The 16309-nt window shown below is 55.3% G+C and overlaps 1 protein-coding gene across 1 annotated transcript in view; it reads right to left on the bottom strand.

Annotated features, from left to right (window-relative positions):
- BOP1 (BOP1 ribosomal biogenesis factor) overlaps positions 1–16309 on the bottom strand; it is a 58839-nt gene that overhangs the window by 28450 nt on the left and 14080 nt on the right. The window contains exon 3 of the mRNA XM_073562380.1: positions 9435–9506. Within this exon, the coding sequence (XP_073418481.1) occupies positions 9435–9506 (72 nt within the window). The remainder of the gene's footprint in view (positions 1–9434; positions 9507–16309) is intronic.

The raw sequence follows: 16309 nt of genomic DNA, 5'->3' as shown, positions 1-16309 counted from the left end.
GGGATCTCCCACAGGCATACATGGGGCAGCCAGGGTTCAAGGGGGCAGCCCGAGGATCGCCCCCAGGCCGATATGTGGGTGGAGGAGGCAAACCGAGGATCCACCCAGGCAGATAAGGGGGCAGCCTGGGGTTCCCTATGCACATATAAGGGTGATGGGGCAGCCCAAAGATTCCCCCCCAAGGCAGATAAGGGGGCAGGGGAGCAGCCTGGGGATCCCCCACGGGCACATATAGGGGTGAAGGGGGTGGCCCGAGGCTCCGCCCAGGCAGATAAGGGGGCAACCTGACGATACCCCACAGGCACATATGAAGGTGAAGGGGCAACCCGAGGATTCCCCCCTGGCAGATAAGAGGGCAGGGGGCAGCCTAGGGATCCCCCACAGGCACATATAGGGGGTGGCCCAAGGACCCGCCCAGGCAGATAAGGGGGCAAACTAATCGATACCCCACAGGCACATATGAAGGTGAATTGGGCAACCCGAGGATTCCCCCCAGGCAGATAAGAGGGCAGGGGGCAGCCTAGGGAACCCCCACAGGCACATATGGGAGGTGAAGGGGTGGCCCGAGGATCACCCCCAGGCAGATAAGGGGGCAACCTGGGGATCCCCCACATGCACATGTGAAGGGGGTAGCCCGAGGCTTCCCCCACAGGCAGATAAAGGGGAAGCCTGGGGATCCACCCAGGCAGATAAGGGGGCAACCTGACTATACCCCACACAGGCACATATGAAGGCAAAGGGGGCAACCCGAGGATTCCCCTCCAGGCAGATAAAGGAGCAGGGGATCAGCATGGGGATCCTCCACAGGCACATATGAAGATGAAGGGGTGGAATTTGCCAACCAAGGACCCCCACAGGAGGGAAAATAAGGGTGCAGTTTGATAATCTCCCTACAGGCATATATGGGAGGAGGTACGTGCGACCTGAGGACCCCCTACTATCCACAGGCACATATGGGGTCAAAGGAGGGACGGCCCAGGGATCCCCTCAGACAGATATGTGGGAGGAGCGAGGAGGTGCAACCTTAGGAACCAAGGATCATTCATGAATGTGGTATCGAGGGAAGTCTGGCTCTTGTACTTGTACCTCCCATCATGTGTGTAGCAGGAAGAGAATGATATCCTCCTCCTCCCGAGTAATGTGGGTGGGGAGGATGGTGGGTCTGCCCACACTAGGGTAATAGAGGGACGCTGTGTGAACTGTCGTTCGGTGCTGACAAGTCTGGGCGCTCCTGAATCGGGCTCATCCCCATCAGCTTGGTGCCCTCTAGCTCCGCCCTCTCTCCTGTGACTGACAGCTCTGCCTTCATAGAGCCACAGGCGTCAAGAGATGGAGGAGACGACCACTGTGCACACAGCGCTTGGACTGGGTGTGAACAGCGCTCTGTGCTGAGGGGGACCTTTTAAGGGGCAATGACCCAATAAAATGAGTGACAGGTAGTGAAGCCACACATTAGCCCCAATAACAACTACTCTGACAAAGGGCAACACTGACATGAGACTCCTCCCACTACGGGGCACATGAGAGCTCCTGGTGTACAGCTGCAGCAGCCTCACTAGCTGTGCAGAGCGGCAGGGGTTAATGTCTCGGGGTGTTTAGTTTCGGAGGAGATGGGTTATAGGAAAAACTCCCTCAGATCCGCTGGGGTTTGGCAGGAATCTCATCATTCCACCCCGGAGCGGGGCCAAACAGGCATCTCAGAGCGGTGACCACCCGGGCATGGAGGGGTTAATGCTGCATGATGTCATCCCAGGGGCACAGAGGCGATTAACCCCCGAGCAACTGATAACGCAGAGAGGCCGGCGGGGCAGAAAAGGCCGCCCGTTCCGGCCCCCAGAGAGGAGAGTGCAAGAGAGCGAGCGAGAGGCTGGCTGCGCAGAAAAGGCCACACGCTCCGGCCCCCCAGAGAAAGGCTGGTGGGGTAGAAAAGGCCGCCCGCTCTAGCCCCCCAAAGAAGGGAGAACGAGAGGCTGCCGGATCACAAAATGCTGCCTGCTATGCCCCCCCAGAGAGGATAGAGTGAGCGAGAGGCCGGCGGGGCAAAAAAGGCCACACGCTCCGGCCCCCCCAAAGAGGCTGGCGGGGCAGAAAAGGCCGCCCGCTCTGGCCCCCCCAGAGAAAGGCTGGTGGGGTAGAAAAGGCCGCCCGCTCTAGCCCCCCAAAGAAGGGAGGAGAGGCTGGCGGATCAGAAAATGCTGCCTGCTATGCCCCCCCAGAGAGGATAGAGTGAGCGAGAGGCCGGCGGGGCAAAAAAGGCCACACGCTCCGGCCCCCCCAAAGAGGCTGGCGGGGCAGAAAAGGCCGCCCGCTCTGGCCCCCCCAGAGAGGCTGGCGGGGCAGAAAAGGCCGCCCACTCTGGCCCCCCAGAGAAGAGAGGAGAGGCTGGCGGATCAGAAAATGCTGCCTGCTCTAGCCCCCCCAGAGAGGATAGAGTGAGCGAGAGGCCGGCGGGACAGAAAAGGCCACCCGCTCTGCCCCCCTCCCCCCAGAGGAGAACTAGACTCTCTCGGGGCAGAAAAGGCCACCTGCTCTGGCCCCCCAGAGTAGAGCGAACGAGAGGCTGTCGGATCAGAAAAAGCTGCCTGCTCTGGCCCCCTAGAGAGGATAGAGTGAGCGAGAGGCCGGCGGGACAGAAAAGGTCACACACTCCGTCCCCCCAGAGAGAGGCCGGAGGGGCAGAAAAGGCAGCCCGCTTGGGCCCCCCAGAGGAGAACTAGACTCTTTCGGGACAGAAAATGCTGCCCGCTCTGGCCCCCAGTGAAGAGAGAACTAGACTCTCTCGGGGCAGAAAATGCTGCCCGCTCTGGCTCCCCAGAGGAAAGAGTGAGCGAGAGGCCAGCGGGGCACAAAAGGCCGCCCGCTCCAAACCCCCAGAGAGGAGAGTGCAAGAGAGCGAGCGAGAGGCCGGCTGCGCAGAGAAGGTCACACGCTCCGTCTCCCCAGAGAGTGGTCGGCGGGGCAGAAAAGGCCGCCCGCTCCGGCCCCCCAGAGGAGTGAGCAAGAGGCCGGCGGGGCACAAAAGGTTGCCTACTCCGGCACCCCAGAGAGGAGAAAGCGAGAGGCTGCAAGGGCAGAAAAGGCATCCCACTGTGGTCCTCCAGAGACAGCTCGAAAAAGAGGTCGGCAAGGCAAAAAAGGCGACCGCTGCAGCCCCCCAGACAGAAGTCAGCAGGGCAGAAAAGGCCACCTGCTCCGGCCCCCCAGAGAGAGACTGGAAAGAACACCCGCTCCAAGTCCCTCAGAGAGAGACCGGCGGGGCAGAAAAGGCCACCCATGCCGGCCCTACAGAATAGAGTGAGAGGCCGGCCGGGCAGAAAAGGCCACCCAATCCAGCCCCCCAGAGAGGAGAGTGCAAGAGAGCAAGCAAGAGGCTGGTGCAGCAGAAAAAGGCCGCCCGCTACGGACACCAGAGGCGAGAGAGCAAGAGGCCGGTGGGGCAGAAAAGGCCGCCCACTCTGGCGTCCCTGAGAGGGGAGTGCAAGAGAGAGCGAGAGGTCAGCAGGGCAGAAAAAGGCCGCTCTCTCAGGCAACCCAGAAAGTGGCCAGTGGGGCAGATGACGCTGGCTCTGGTCCCCCGGAGAGAGCGAGCAGCGGGGCAGAAAAGTACGCTCGCTCCAGCCACCCAGAGAGGAGAGAGCCAGCAGCAGGGCAGAAAAGGACGCCCAATCGAGCCCCTCGGAGAGAGAGGAGAGCGAGCAGCGAGGCAGAAAAGGACGCCCACTCCGGCCACCCTGAGAGGAGAGAGTGAGCAGCGGGGCAGAAAAGGACGCCCACTCCGGCCCCCCAGAGAGGAGAGAGCGAGCAGCGGGGCAGAAAAGGACGCCCACTCCGGCCCCCCAGAGAGGAGAGAGCGAGCAGCGGGGCAGAAAAGGACGCCCACTCCGGCCACCCTGAGAGGACAGAGTGAGCAGCGGGGCAGAAAAGTACGCCGGCTCCGGCCACCCAGAGAGGAGAGAGCCAGCAGCAGGGCAGAAAAGGACGCCAACTCCGGCCACCCTGAGAGGAGAGAGCGAGCAGCGGGGCAGAAAAGGATGCCCAATCGAGCCCCTCGGAGAGAGAGGAGAGCGAGCAGCGAGGCAGAAAAGGACGCCCACTCCGGCCACCCTGAGAGGAGAGAGTGAGCAGCGGGGCAGAAAAGGACGCCCACTCCGGCCCCCCAGAGAGGAGAGAGTGAGCAGCGGGGCAGAAAAGTACGCCCGCTCCGACCACCCAGAGAGGAGAGAGCCAGCAGCAGGGCAGAAAAGGACGCCCAATCGAGCCCCTCGGAGAGAGAGAGGAGAGCGAGCAGCGAGGCAGAAAAGGACGCCCACTCCGGCCACCCTGAGAGGAGAGAGTGAGCAGCGGGGCAGAAAAGGACGCCAACTCCGGCCACCCTGAGAGGAGAGAGCGAGCAGCGGGGCAGAAAAGGACGCCCAATCGAGCCCCTCGGAGAGAGAGGAGAGCGAGCAGCGAGGCAGAAAAGGACGCCCACTCCGGCCACCCTGAGAGGATAGAGTGAGCAGCAGGGCAGAAAAGGACGCCCACTCCGGCCACCCTGAGAGGAGAGAGCGAGCAGCGGGGCAGAAAAGGACGCCCAATCGAGCCCCTCGGAGAGAGAGGAGAGCGAGCAGCGAGGCAGAAAAGGACGCCCACTCCGGCCACCCTGAGAGGAGCGAGCGAGCAGCGGGGCAGAAAAGGACGCCCAATCGAGCCCCTCGGAGAGAGAGGAGAGCGAGCAGCGAGGCAGAAAAGGACGCCCACTCCGGCCACCCTGAGAGGATAGAGTGAGCAGCAGGGCAGAAAAGGACGCCCACTCCGGCCACCCTGAGAGGAGAGAGCGAGCAGCGGGGCAGAAAAGGACGCCCAATCGAGCCCCTCGGAGAGAGAGGAGAGCGAGCAGCGAGGCAGAAAAGGACGCCCACTCCGGCCACCCTGAGAGGAGAGAGTGAGCAGCAGGGCAGAAAAGGACGCCCACTCCGGCTCCCCAGAGAGGAGAGAGCGAGCAGCGGGGCAGAAAAGGACGCCCACTCCGGCCACCCTGAGAGGAGAGAGTGAGCAGCGGGGCAGAAAAGTACGCCCGCTCCGGCCACCCAGAGAGGAGAGAGCCAGCAGCAGGGCAGAAAAGGACGCCCACTCCGGCCACCCTGAGAGGAGAGAGAGCAGCGGGGCAGAAAAGTACGCCCGCTCCGGCCACCCAGAGAGGAGAGAGCCAGCAGCAGGGCAGAAAAGGACTCCCAATCGAGCCCCTCGGAGACAGAGAGGAGAGCGAGCAGCGAGGCAGAAAAGGACGCCCACTCCGGCCACCCTGAGAGGAGAGAGTGAGCAGCGGGGCAGAAAAGGACGCCCACTCCGGCCACCCTGAGAGGAGAGAGCGAGCAGCGGGGCAGAAAAGGACGCCCAATCGAGCCCCTCGGAGAGAGAGGAGAGAGTGAGCAGCGGGGCAGAAAAGGACGCCCACTCCGGCCAACCTGAGAGGAGTGAGCAGCAGGGCAGAAAAAAGGTAACCTGCTCCGACCACCAAGAGAGGAGAGGCGCGCCGATGGGGCAGAAAAGGGCTGCATGATCTGGCCCCCCATAGAGGAGAGGGAGGCTGGCAGGGCAGAAAAGGCCGCACATGCTGGCCCCCCAGAGGAGAGGAGAGAGGCTGCTGGGGTAGAAAATGCCACCCGCTCCAGCCCCCCCAGAGAAAGGCAAGGGCCATGAGTATCAGAAACAATTTTTTGCCAACTCAACCTGAAATCTTCTGTCACCTCTGGGTAAATGGTCAGCCTGGCATCTGCTCCACAGATCAGATCAGCCCTTAATTAACCCCTGCACACCCAGAAGCAGGCAGGTGAAGGAGATGAGAGTTCAGTGGCGGCACTGGCAGCAGGTGAGTGTCAGACAGCAGCTGCGGGGGCCGCTGATCCCCCGGGCCTGTCTGGGGCTGGAGGAAGCGGCCACCTCTGGAACACTTCACTCTCTCCTCATCTCCCCCCCACGGGACAATAATCCGCCCCCCACTCTCCTCCTTCCTGAGCCCCCGGATCACTTTACAAGAACGGCCGCTTTCCCCGCTGCAGGTGACGCTTTAACCCCCTTAATGCCAGAGGAAAACAGCCCCCAATATTAACCCGTCACATCACGAGAGGCATTAGACAGTCACTGCTGAGGTGGCGTCACTGTGGGGCCCCGTCATCTGCTTGTGGCCCCCGGTCAGGAAGTTTGGTGTGCCACACAATGTGAGCTGAGGTAGGTGGGGCTCGATGAAGGGCCGGGCCTTGGACACCAGCAAGAAAATTCCACAGACAGAAAACGGCGCAAAAGCCTCTGCGACCTGTGAAAGCCGCCGTCCACCTGCGCAAAGGCCTCATCGCTCAGGAGCTCCGCCATCTGTCAGTGAACAGAAACCCCTACTGTATCCGAAGGCTGAAGTCCTGTCCCAATGCTGCTCACAGCAGAGGGTTTGTTACAATGTATTCAGCCTATCCTCTGACACTATACAGGCGGCCGTGTGACGAGGCGCCACCCCCTCCCCCGGGGCGGCCGTGTGACGAGGCGCCACCCCCTCCCCCGGGGCGGCCGTGTGACGAGGCGCCACCCCCTCCCCCGGGGCGGCCGTGTGACGAGGCGCCACCCCCTCCCCCGGGGCGGCCGTGTGACGAGGCGCCACCCCCTCCCCCGGGGCGGCCGTGTGACGAGGCGCCACCCCCCTCCCCCGGGGCGGCCGTGTGACGAGGCGCCACCCCCTCCCCCGGGGCGGCCGTGTGATGAGGCGCCACCCCCTCCCCCGGGGCGGCCGTGTGACGAGGCGCCACCCCCTCCCCCGGGGCGGCCGTGTGACGAGGCGCCACCCTCCCCCCCGGGGCGGCCGTGTGACGAGGCGCCACCCTCCCCCCCGGGGCGGCCGTGTGACGAGGCGCCACCCCTTCCCCCGGGGTGGCCGTGTGATGAGGCGCCACCCTCCTCCGGGGTGGCCGTGTGACGAGGCGCCACCCTCCTCCCCGGGCACTGCAGTAGTGAAACAAGAGGTCCGGTCCTTTTAATAGGGTTAGGGCTAAATAATAGCAGCTGTCAGTATTATGGGGGCGCCTAACCACAGATAGCAGCGACCATGTACCCCTTATGGCGGACCCCAACCCCCCTGACTAGTCATAAGAAAGTGTTCATACACTGACAGCAAGCAGAGATCTGACAGTCCATAACAGCAATGATGACCCCCTATGGTCCAGAGATTGGCATCGCTCCATATGTAAAGTGATCTGCCACCCAGAGGGCGAAAGCGAGTAATGGGACTCTGTACCCGGAGACCCCCATCTGGCTGCAGTACCTTCTCCTCTCCTGCAGGTGGCGCTGCATATCATTAGGTCCTGGCACTTATTAACCAGAGCTGACAGGGGCAGGACCCCAGACAGTGCTCAGTCCTTGCCGGCAGCCTCAGGGTTAATGTGCTGGTCCGGCTCATGTGCAGTCTGCCCAGAATTCAGTCCAGTTTTATTAGAAGCTGCAGGGACGGGGCGAGGGGCTGCCAAGTACTGGAGAGGAGGGAGCACCTCACAAGGAGCAGCTACCGAACGCCTCCGCCCCCCTCCAGGGTCACACTCAGCTTCTGCAGCGAGGGGGGAGACGGCAGCGAGAGACAGCGCCAGCAGCCGAGGGCTCATTCATTACCTGAGCAGCTGGAAAAGACATTGTGCTCCCCGCTGAAAACTTCCTAACCAAGGCGCGGGGGAGGGGGATCCTACAGAGGCCAGCAGAGCCAGGGCGACCAAAAGATAAAGGGGGGGGGATCCTACAGAGGCCAGCAGAGCCAGGGCGACGGAAAGTGGGGGACCAAAAGATAAAGGGGGGGGGGATCCTACAAAGGCCAGCAGAGCCAGGGCGACGGAAAGTGGGGGAACCAAAAGATAAAGGGGGGGGGGGATCCTACAGAGGCCAGCAGAGCCAGGGCGACCGAAAGTGGGGGAACCAAAAGATAAAGGGGGGGGGGATCCTACAGAGGCCAGCAGAGCCAGGGCGACGGAAAGTGGGGGACCAAAAGATAAAGGGGGGGGGGGATCCTACAGAGGCCAGCAGAGCCAGGGCGACGGAAAGTGGGGGACCAAAAGATAAAGGGGGGGGGGATCCTACAAAGGCCAGCAGAGCCAGGGCGACCGAAAGTGGGGGAACCAAAAGATAAAGGGGGGGGGGATCCTACAGAGGCCAGCAGAGCCAGGGCGACGGAAAGTGGGGGACCAAAAGATAAAGGGGGGGGGGGGATCCTACAAAGGCCAGCAGAGCCAGGGCGACGGAAAGTGGGGGACCAAAAGATAAAGGGGGGGGGATCCTACAGAGGCCAGCAGAGCCAGGGCGACCGAAAGTGGGGGACCAAAAGATAAAGGGGGGGGGATCCTACAGAGGCCAGCAGAGCCAGGGCGACCGAAAGTGGGGGACCAAAAGATAAAGGGGGGGGGGATCCTACAGAGGCCAGCAGAGCCAGGGCGACGGAAAGTGGGGGACCAAAAGATAAAGGGGGGGGGATCCTACAGAGGCCAGCAGAGCCAGGGCGACCGAAAGTGGGGGACCCTACAGTGGCCAGCAGTCAGGGCAACGGAAAGTGGGGGACCAAAAGATAAAGGGGGGATCCTACAGAGGTCAGCGGAGCCAGGGCGATGGAAAGTGGGGGACCAAAAGATAAAGCGGGGGGGGTTCCTACAGAGGTCAGCAGAGCCAGGGTGACGGAAAGTGGGGGACCAAAAGATAAAGGGGGGAGAACCTACAGAGGCCAGCAGAGCCAGAGCGACGGAAAGTGGGGGACCAAAAGATAGAGGGGGGATCCTACAGAGGCCAGCAGAGCCAGGGCGATGGAAAGTGGGAAACCAAAAGATAGAGGGGGGATCCCACAGAGGCCAGAGCAGCGGAAAGTTGGGGACTCAAAGATAGAGAGGGGGGGGATCCTACAGAGGCCAGCAGAGCCAGGGTGACGCAAAGATAGGGGGACCCAAAGATTTAGGAAAACAGGAGATCCAAGGATAGGGGAGGGGATCCAAGAGGCCAGCGGGGCCAGGGGACAAGAAGGAGGGGATGCAACGATAAGGACAGAAAGGGCAGACCCAAGATAGGGGAGGAGGGTGTAAAGGGCAGAACGAAAAATAGGGGAGGAGGGAAAAAGATGAAAGAGTGGGGAGACCCAAATAGTGACCACAGATCGGGGCTCCTTTACCCCTCACCTGAGAAGGGATTATGGGGAACCACAGAGTGACCAGAGACTGCACTTTACCTGGAGAGTCTGGTCCAGTAGTGCTGAGCAGAGCACTGCGGTTCGCCTGCAGGACCATAGAGTGACGGCATTGTCACAAGATAATCAGTGTCACATTGGCGGTATTAATGCTCTTCTCTCCACCATGTCCACACTTCCCATCATACTGGTGACTCCTCCCTTCAGACTCCTCGCTGACTCATACAATCACATGGCAGCCTCCCTAGCAGTATCTTACCTCTTCATCTGAGGAGTCCTGCTCGTACTCATCCTTCCCTCTGGTCTCTGGATTCGGTCTCATCTGTGGAGCCTAAAAGAAAGGCAATAAGTGAGGAAGAGTCAAGCGATGCCCCCCGATCCCGATACCTACATCATCACGATAGGTAGCATGAAAGTACATCCCATCAATAGAAAAAGCATGTATAGGGAGATCAGCGGCGCCTCTATCACTTGTATGGCATACGAAGGAGGTAATGATCAGTGGCAGCCCCACTGCTCATACAATGTATCTAGGGGGGGATGATCAGTGGCAGCTCCATCGCTAATATGGTGTATCGAAGGGGGGGGGGGGGATGATCAGTGGCAGCCCCATCGCTAATACAATGTATCTGGGGGGGAAATGATCAGCAGCGGCCCCATCGCTAGTACAATGTATCTGGGGGGGATGATCAGCGGCGGCCCCATCGCTAATACAATGTATCTGGGTGGGGATGATCAGCGGCGGCCCCATCGCTAATACAATGCATCTGGGGGGGATGATCAGCGGCGGCCCCATCGCTAATACAATGTATCTGGGGGGGATGATCAGCGGCGGCCCCATCGCCAATACAATGTATCTAGGGGGGATGATCAGTGGCGGCCCCATCGCTAATACAATGTATCTAGGGGGGATGATCAGTGGCGGCCCCATCGCTAATACAATGTATCTAGGGGGAATGATCACCGGCGGCCCCATCGCTAATATGGTGTATCTAAGGGGGGGGGGGGAATGACAGCGGCGGCCCCATCGTTAATACAATGTATCTAGGGGGGGGATGATAAGTGGCAGCCCCATCGCTAATACAATGTATCTAGGGGGGATGATCAGTGGCAGCCCCATCGCTAATACAATGTATCTAGGGGGGGATGATCAGCGGCGGCACCATCGCTAATACAATGTATCTGGGGGGGAAATGATCAGCAGCGGCCCCATCGCTAGTACAATGTATCTGGGGGGGATGATCAGCGGCGGCCCCATCGCTAATACAATGTATCTGGGGGGGATGATCAGCGGCGGCCCCATCGCTAATACAATGCATCTGGGGGGGATGATCAGCGGCGGCCCCATCGCTAATACAATGTATCTAGGGGGAATGATCAGCGGCGGCCCCATCGCTAATACAATGTATCTAGGGGGGATGATCAGTGGCAGCCCCATCGCTAATACAAAGTATCTGGGGGGGATGATCAGCGGCGGCCCCATCGCCAATACAATGTATCTAGGGGGGATGATCAGTGGCGGCCCCATCGCCAATACAATGTATCTAGGGGGGAATGATCAGTGGCGGCCCCATTGCTAATACAATGTATCTAGGGGGGAATGATCACCGGCGGCCCCATCGCTAATATGGTGTATCTAGGGGGGATGATCAGTGGCGGCCCCATCGCTAATACAATGTATCTAGGGGGGAATGATCAGTGGCGGCCCCATCGCTAATACAATGTATCTAGGGGGGATGATCAGTGGCAGCCCCATCGCTAATATGGTGTATCTAGGGGGGGGGGGGGAATGACAGCGGCGGCCCCATCGTTAATACAATGTATCTAGGGGGGGATGATAAGTGGCAGCCCCATCGCTAATACAATGTATCTAGGGGGGATGATCAGTGGCAGCCCCATCGCTAATATGGTGTATCCGGGGGGGGGGGGGAATGATCAGCGGCGGCCCCATCGCTAATATGGTGTGTCTAGGGGGTATGATCAGCGGTGGCCCCATCGCTAATATGGTGTCTAGGGGGAATGATCAGCGGCAGCCCCATCGCTAATATGGTGTGTCTAGGGGGAATGATCAGCGGCGCCCCCATCGCTAATATGGTGTGTCTAGGGGGAATGATCAGCGGCGCCCCCATCGCTAATATGGTGTGTCTAGGGGGGAATGATCAGCGGCGGCCCCATCTCTAATATGGTGTGTCTAGGGGGGAATGATCAGCGGCGGCCCCATCTCTAATACGGTGTGTCTAGGGGGGAATGATCAGCGGCGGCCCCATCGCTAATACAATGTATCTGGGGGGGATGATCAGCGGCGGCCCCATCGCCAATACAATGTACCTAGGGGGGATGATCAGTGGCGGCCCCATCGCCAATACAATGTATCTAGGGGGGATGATCAGTGGCGGCCCCATCGCTAATACAATGTATCTAGGGGGGATGATCAGTGGCGGCCCCATCGCTAATACAATGTATCTAGGGGGGATGATCAGTGGCGGCCCCATCGCTAATACAATGTATCTAGGGGGGAATGATCACCGGCGGCCCCATCGCTAATGTGGTGTATCTAAGGGGGGGGGGGGGGGGAATGACAGCGGCGGCCCCATCGTTAATACAATGTATCTAGGGGGGATGATCAGTGGCAGCCCCATCGCTAATATGGTGTATCCGGGGGGGGGGGGGAATGATCAGCGGCGGCCCCATCGCTAATATGGTGTGTCTAGGGGGGAATGATCAGCGGCGGCCCCATCGCTAATATGGTGTGTCTAGGGGGGAATGAATCATAGAATCATAGGATCATAGAATCGTAGAGTTGGAAGGGACCTCCTGGGCCATCTGGTCCAACCCCCTGCTCAAAGCAGGATTCGCTAAATCATCCCAGTCAGATGTCTGTCCAGCCTCTGTTTGAAGACTTCCATTGAAGGAGAACTCACCACTTCTCGTGGCAGCCTGTTCCACTCATTGATCACTCTAACTGTCAAAAAGTTTTTTCTAATATCTAATCTGTGTCTCCTCCCATTCAGTTTCATCCCATTGCTTCTAGTCTTTCCTTGTGCAAATGAGAATAAAGTTGATCCTTCTACAATGTGACAGCCCTTTAGATATTTGTAGACAGCTATTAAGTCTCCTCTCAGTCTTCTCTTTTGCAAACTAAACATTCCCAAATCCTGCAACCTTTCCTCATAAGACAGGGTTTGCAGACCGGTCACCATTCTGGTCGCTCTTTTCTGAACTTGCTCCAGTTTGTTGATGTCTTTTTTAAAATGTGGTGCCCAAAACTGGACACAATATTCCAGATGAGGTCTGACCAAATATGAGTAGAGGGAAATAATGACTTCACGTGATCTAGACTGTATGCTTCTGTTAATACATCCTAGAATTGCATTTGCCTTTTTTGCTGCTGCATCACACTGTTGACTCATATTCAGTCTGTGATCTATTAGTATACCCAAGTCTTTTTCACATGTGCTGTCACTTAGCCCTATTCCTCCCATTCTATATATGCCTTTTCCATTTTTATTGCCCAGATGTAGTACTTTGCATTTCTCCCTGTTAAAAACCATTCTGTTAGTTGCTGCCCACTTCTCCAGTTTATTTAAATCTTTTTGAATTCTCTCTCTCTCTTCTCTAGTATTAGCTATCCCTCCTAGCTTTGTGTCATCAGCAAATTTAATCAGTTTACCCTCAATTCCTTCATCTAAATCGTTGATAAAGATGTTGAACAATACAGGGCCCAGGACAGAGCCCTGTGGTACCCCACTTGAGACATTCTTCCAACTGGATGTGCAGCCATTTACGACCACTCTTTGGGTCCGATCACTAAGCCAGTTATGAATCCACCTAACAGTTGCCTTGTCCATTCCATACTTAATCATTTTTTCAATAAGGATTGTATGAGAGACTTTGTCAAATGCTTTGCTGAAGTCAAGATATACTATATCTACAGCATTTCCTTGATCCACCCAATCAGTGATACCGTCATAGAAGGAAATTAAGTTAGTCTGACATGACTTATTAGTTACAAACCCATGCTGACTCTGTTTAATCACTTCATTCTTATCCAGGTATTGACATACATGTTGTTTAATAATTTGTTCAAAGATCTTTCCTGGTATAGAAGTCAGACTCACCGGCCTATAGTTACCTGGGTCCACCTTCTTCCCCTTTTTGAAGATAGGAACAACATTTGCTCTTCTCCAGTCTTCTGGCACTTCTCCAGTTCTCCAAGAATTTTCAAAGATTATAGAGAGGGGTTCAAAAATTTCTTCTGCTATCTCCTTCAGTACTCTGGGGTGTAATTCATCTGGACCTGGAGACTTGAATTCATTTAGGCTAGCTAAGTGTTTCCTCACTATCTTTCTGTTTATAGATATCCTGGATTCTTCTATTCCCTTAATAGGACAGTGAATAACAGTTGATGTTACATTTCCTTTCTGAGAGAAAACAGATGCAAAATAGGAATTTAAAAGTTCAGCCTTCTCAACATCCTGTCTTACCATTTCATCATTTTCATCCTGTAAAAATCCTATGGCATCTTTGACTTTTCTTTTACTTTTGACATATCCCCAAAATCCTTTATTATTGCTTTTGACATCTCTTGCAAGCCTCAATTCATTTTCAGCTTTAGATAATCTGATTTGTGCCCTGCAGGTTCTGCAGACAGCATTATATTCTTCTTTAGATATGCCTCCCTCTTTCCATTTTATAAACATTTTTTTCTTCCTTTTTAGCATGTGCTTAAGTTCTGTGTTCATCCATCCTGGTTTCCTTAACTGCTTCCTATTCTTCCCTCTTTTCGGAATTGTTAACAACTGTGCTTTGAGAATTTCATTTTTCAAGATTTCCCATCCTTCCTGGACATTTTTGTCTTTAAGGATATCCAGCCATTGGATCCCTCCAATTCTCTTTCTGAATCCCTTAAAATCTGCCTTTCTGAAATCTAACCTTGACGTCTGAGTCTTCACAGGTCTTCCGCCTCTAGTTATCCAAAATTCTAAAATAGCATGGTCGCTACCTCCTAGGGTCCCAGCCACTTTTACCTCCTCAACCATTTCCTCCCTGTTTATAAGGATTAGATCCAAAGTAGCAGTTCCCCTTGTTTTCTCCCTTACCTTTTGGAAGATAAAGTTGTCAGCAAGAGAGGATAAGAATTTCCTTGACCTGTTAGTTTTGCCTGAGAGAGGTTCCCAACAAATGTCTGGATAGTTGAAATCTCCCATGACAACTATGTCATATTTTTTGGAGAACTTGGCCATTTGATGCATAAAGAGTTCATCCATAGCTTCAGCTTGCACAGGCGGCCTGTAGTAAATGCCTACAATGGTGTCCTTTCCATTGTTCTGTCCTTGTATTCTTACCCAAACAGTTTCCACAGAACTCCCAGTCTCTGAAGCTTCAATCTCTGTGCAGATATACGCGTTTCTAACATACAATGCGACACCCCCTCCTCGTTTATCAAGTCTGTTTCTTGCAAATAAGTTGTATCCTTCTAGTCTTGTATTCCAATCATGTGTATTGTCCCACCAAGTCTCAGTGATTCCAATGACATCATATTTCTTTTCCTGTGTTAGTAGTTCCAATTCTCCTTCTTTGTTGCCCATGCTTTGTGCATTAGTATGGAAACATTTTAGTTTGTGATTGGTTTCTCTTTCTCCAATATTTTTATTAATTAGATTCTTTCGTCTTTGTTCTTCCTTTCCACTTCTAATAGCAGAGTTCTCAATAGCATTTGTCAGGTGTATGGCTTTTTCTGGTCTTTTGCTTCCCTTCCCATGTTGTTCTAGTTTAATGATCAGCGGCGGCCCCATCGCTAATATGGTGTGTCTAGGGGGGAATGATCAGCGGCGGCCCCATCGCTAATACACTGTGTATAGGGGGGAATGATCAGCGGCGGCCCCATCGCTAATACACTGTGTTCCAAATTATTATGCAAAAACTATTTCCTCCTATTTTCTGTAAATTCCCTCTATGAATTGCCGTCATTGTTATTTTCCAGTCATCTAATATTCTAGTATAATTGTAATGTTTTTGAACAAACTGCCTATGAAAACAGTATATTTTTAAAAATAACACTCAAAATGCATGTTCCAAATTATTATGCACAGCAGAGTTTTCAACCTTTTTATTTTGAACAGAAAAATGGTCAGTTGTGAAATGATAAGCATTATCAGCTTATTACAAAATGAAATCAGTTTTCAAGTCAAACCTTTCTTCTCAGTGATGGGGGGGGGATGATCAGCGGCGGCCCCATCGTTAATACAATGTATCTAGGGGGTAATGATCAGCGGCGGCCCCATCGTTAATACAATGTATCTAGGGGGTAATGATCAGCGGCGGCCCCATCACTAATACAATGTATCTAGGGGGGGATGATAAGTGGCAGCCCCATCACTAATACAATGTATCTAGGGGGTAATGATCAGCGGCGGCCCCATCGCTAATAACAATGACATCAAACAGTTTTCAAGTCAAACCTTTCTTCTCGGTGATGTTACATTTGCACATAGGACCCTTTTTGGAAAGAAGCTTCTGAACTCTCTCGTCCATTGGATTTGTCAGGTTTTGGACGGTTTGTGCTTCAGTTGTTTTGCCTGTGGACAGAATCCCCTCCCAGAGCTGTTGCTTAGATGTGAGCTGCCTCCCGCCATCATAGACGCTCCTTGTGATGATGCTCCAGAGGTTGTCAATGGGGTTGAGGTCAGGGGAAGATGGTGGCCACACCAGACGTTTGCCCTCTTTTATGCCCATAGCAGCCAGAGATGCAGATGTGTTATTTGCAGCAGGAGACGGCGCATTATCAGGCATGACAATGATCTTGCTGCGGAAAGCACGGCTCTTCCTCTTGAACCATGGCAGGCAGTGCTGTTTTAGACACTCCACATAGATTATGGAGTTCATCTTTACTGCTTCAGGGATCCTAAAGGGGCCGACAATCTCTCTCCCCATGATTCCAGCCCAAAACATTACTCCACCTCCATCTTGTTGGCGCCTTAGGCCTGTTTCACACTTCCGTTTTTGTGTCCGTCAAACGGATCCGTTTCCGTTTTTTTGACGGAAACGGATGCCAACGGATCCGTTTTTAAAAAAACGGATCCGTTTTTTTGACGGATCCGCGGTAACCGTAATGGAAGTCTATGGGACAAAAAA

This window comes from Dendrobates tinctorius, unplaced genomic scaffold (assembly GCF_039654945.1).
Source record: "Dendrobates tinctorius isolate UK_male_01 unplaced genomic scaffold, ASM3965494v1 ptg000349l, whole genome shotgun sequence".
Lineage (NCBI taxonomy): Eukaryota > Metazoa > Chordata > Amphibia > Anura > Dendrobatidae > Dendrobates > Dendrobates tinctorius.
Note: the sequence above shows the minus strand (reverse complement) of the source record. Positions and strands in the feature narration are given on the sequence as shown.